The 2,651-nt window shown below is 40.4% G+C and overlaps 1 protein-coding gene across 1 annotated transcript; it reads right to left on the bottom strand.

Moving 5' to 3' along the window:
* Positions 1 to 26: 26 nt before the first annotated feature.
* Positions 27 to 2,500, bottom strand: LOC111786717 (pentatricopeptide repeat-containing protein At4g20090-like). Its single transcript, XM_023666944.1, has one exon. The coding sequence runs from the start codon at positions 2,244 to 2,246 to the stop codon at positions 249 to 251; it is 1,998 nt and encodes a 665-aa protein (XP_023522712.1). The 5' UTR covers positions 2,247 to 2,500; the 3' UTR covers positions 27 to 248.
* Positions 2,501 to 2,651: the final 151 nt, after the last annotated feature.

Raw genomic sequence — 2,651 nt, 5'->3', positions numbered from 1 at the left:
TTTTTTTTTTTTTTTTTTTTTTTTTTTTTTAAGGGTAAAGAAACAATCTATAACCAAGTGACGAGATAAACAAAAAAGAGGAGGATACGATAAGGAACTCTAACCCTTCATAAAGTCCAGGAGAGTTCAAAAAACAAAACGATAACGGATAAAGAAATTATTGGTACATCCAATAAGTTTTTAGCAAAATGCTCACTAGAGACCTCAAATTTGTATGCACATAAGCATAAGAGAGAGAGAATCGTACGTCATTGTCCATATAAGCTTTTGCAAAACTCGTCTATGGTGTCTTGAATCTTCTTTGGCTTGCATGTTTTTTGAATGACTCTGAACCAAGTTGATGCCTCCGGTGGCAGACATCTTACCAGCATGTCCTCTACAATCCTCAAAGCAGCTAATTTTCTCTCTCGCTTGAGTAACCTTACAACGAGCTCATCTAAAAACAGCCTTCCATCTTGCCATGGATCATTCCTCTCTCTCAAAGTTTCCAAAAAAATATTGCATGTGGTTGAGTCAGGGTCACAGCCTCCATCGAGCATACTATTTAGAAGATCAACGGCACGGATGAGATTTCCCTCCTTGCAAAGGGCCTTGAAAAGTATATTATAGGTGATCACATCAGGTTGGGACTTAGGCTCCTGACATTGCATCTCATAGAAAAGCTTCAAACCCTGGTCTACAGAGCCGGCATCACAAAGGCCCTTAATCATTGAACTATAAGCCACAACATCAGGTTTAATTCCTTCACTGAGCATGTGCTTCCACACTGTCAAGGCCTCCCTTACTCTTCCATCCTCACACAAGCCATGAAGTAAAACACTGCAACAAACTTCATTGTGCCTAGCATCCTGGCTCATCATCTCTTTCCACACAAGAATTGCTTTCTGGCTGTCGCCTTTCTTAAAGAAACCCTTCATTAAGGAGCTGTAAGCGAAAGCATTTGGTAAACAACCTTTACTTACCATCTCGTACAAAATTTCTTCGGCTTCATCTGGCTTTCCTTCTCGACACAAACCATCTATAAAGGCACCATAAACAACAACGTTGGGTTTGCAACCCTTCTCCATCATTTCTTTCCACACCCTCACAGCATCTTCAGACTTTCCCTCCTTAAACAGACCACTGATGAGAGACGAGTAAATATATTGATTTGCTTTATGTCCTCTTTCTTCCATAGACACCAAAATGTGAGCTCCATCCTCAGCTCTTCCTTGTTTAACAAGGCCATTAATGATTGTTCCGTACGTGACTTCATTAGGAACACATTTACTCGACACCATTTTATCCAAAAGACTAAGAGCTTTGTCCAACTTGCCCTTTAAGCACAAACCATGGATAAGGGTATTATAAGTCACTTCGTTCGGAACGCAACCTTTGAGAAACATATTATCCACAAGCTTTGCCGCACGACTCAAGTCACCATTCTTGCATAGTGCATCAATCAACACATTAAATGTCACTGGATTTGGAAGGCAGCCTTCTGTTTGCAACTCATCCAGCAAAAACACTGCCTCATCGATCCTCCTTTCCTTACATAACCCATTCATTAATGTACTATAAGTGAAGACGTCGGGATTGCAGTTCTTAAGGGGCATTTCTCTGAAAGTCTCAACAGCTCTATCTATCTCTCCTAACTTGCACAGTACCTTAATAATCAAATTATAAGTCAGTACGTTTGGCTGAAAGCTCATCTTATTGGCACCAAAAACGCGTAAATAAAACTTCAATGCATCTGAAAAGTCCCCCTCTTGAATAATTACGTTAAGAACTGAATTGAATGACTTCACAGTCTGCTTACAATGAAACTCGTTCACCATTCTATCAAAAAACTTCACAGCTTCTCCAGGTAAATGAGCTTTCCCGCAAGCCTTGAATATTAGGATAAAACTCCTTTCCACAAGAACCCGCCCTTCGCGTTTCATTCTATCCAAAACATGCTCTATCAAACGAAATTCCCCAGAACTTGCATAGTTTTCAATGAGACTATAAAATGTCGCATCGCCCAATTTATAAGAACCCAATTGGGGGCCGGATTTGAATATTTTACCTGATACTGAGAGCTCATCATCCTCATCCTTTTCGGGTTCGCTTCGGGGAGTTGGGTTGGGAGAAAGAGCGAAAGATGAAAAATAGAAGAAAGGCAAAAAAGTTGGGAAATAGCGTGAAACTGAATGGAAATGAAGCCCAGGCGCCTTCTGAAGAGCGATTCTCAGGAGGTTTAATTGGTGTTTTGAACATTTTGGCATGGGGTCGAACGGTTTTCTTCACGGCGCAGAATCAGAGTGTATGCAGCAGCTAGAAATAGCGTAGAATCAACGCTTATGAGCAGAGAGAGAGAGAAGCGTACGTTGTGGTTGGATCTCCGATACTGAAAGCCATGGGCATCGGCCTTCGCTCTCCGGAAATCGGACTCGATGCATGCCCACTTGAATACCAAACGGACTCGAAGGCCGCTCGGAATGGAATACAATCAGAGGTTGAATTCGTTCAAATGTGCTGATTTTAATTTGGGTTAAAATGCCATTCCAATTGGTCGGTATATTTAATTTTAGTTTATGTCCTTTAAGTAAAATTTTTAGAAGTTTATTTTTATTACGAGTAACGATAATTTATATACAAGAAAAAAAGACAGTCCAACCTAATATTTAGTG

Source organism: Cucurbita pepo, unplaced genomic scaffold, assembly GCF_002806865.2.
Source record: "Cucurbita pepo subsp. pepo cultivar mu-cu-16 unplaced genomic scaffold, ASM280686v2 Cp4.1_scaffold002552, whole genome shotgun sequence".
In the NCBI taxonomy this organism is placed as follows: Eukaryota; Viridiplantae; Streptophyta; class Magnoliopsida; order Cucurbitales; family Cucurbitaceae; genus Cucurbita; species Cucurbita pepo.
This window is presented reverse-complemented; position numbering and strand designations above follow the sequence as displayed.

Excerpts from the sequence above, each read along its gene's own strand:
- LOC111786717 (XM_023666944.1), bottom strand. The coding sequence starts at position 2,246 with ATGCCAAAATGTTCAAAACACCAATTAAACCTCCTGAGAATCGCTCTT.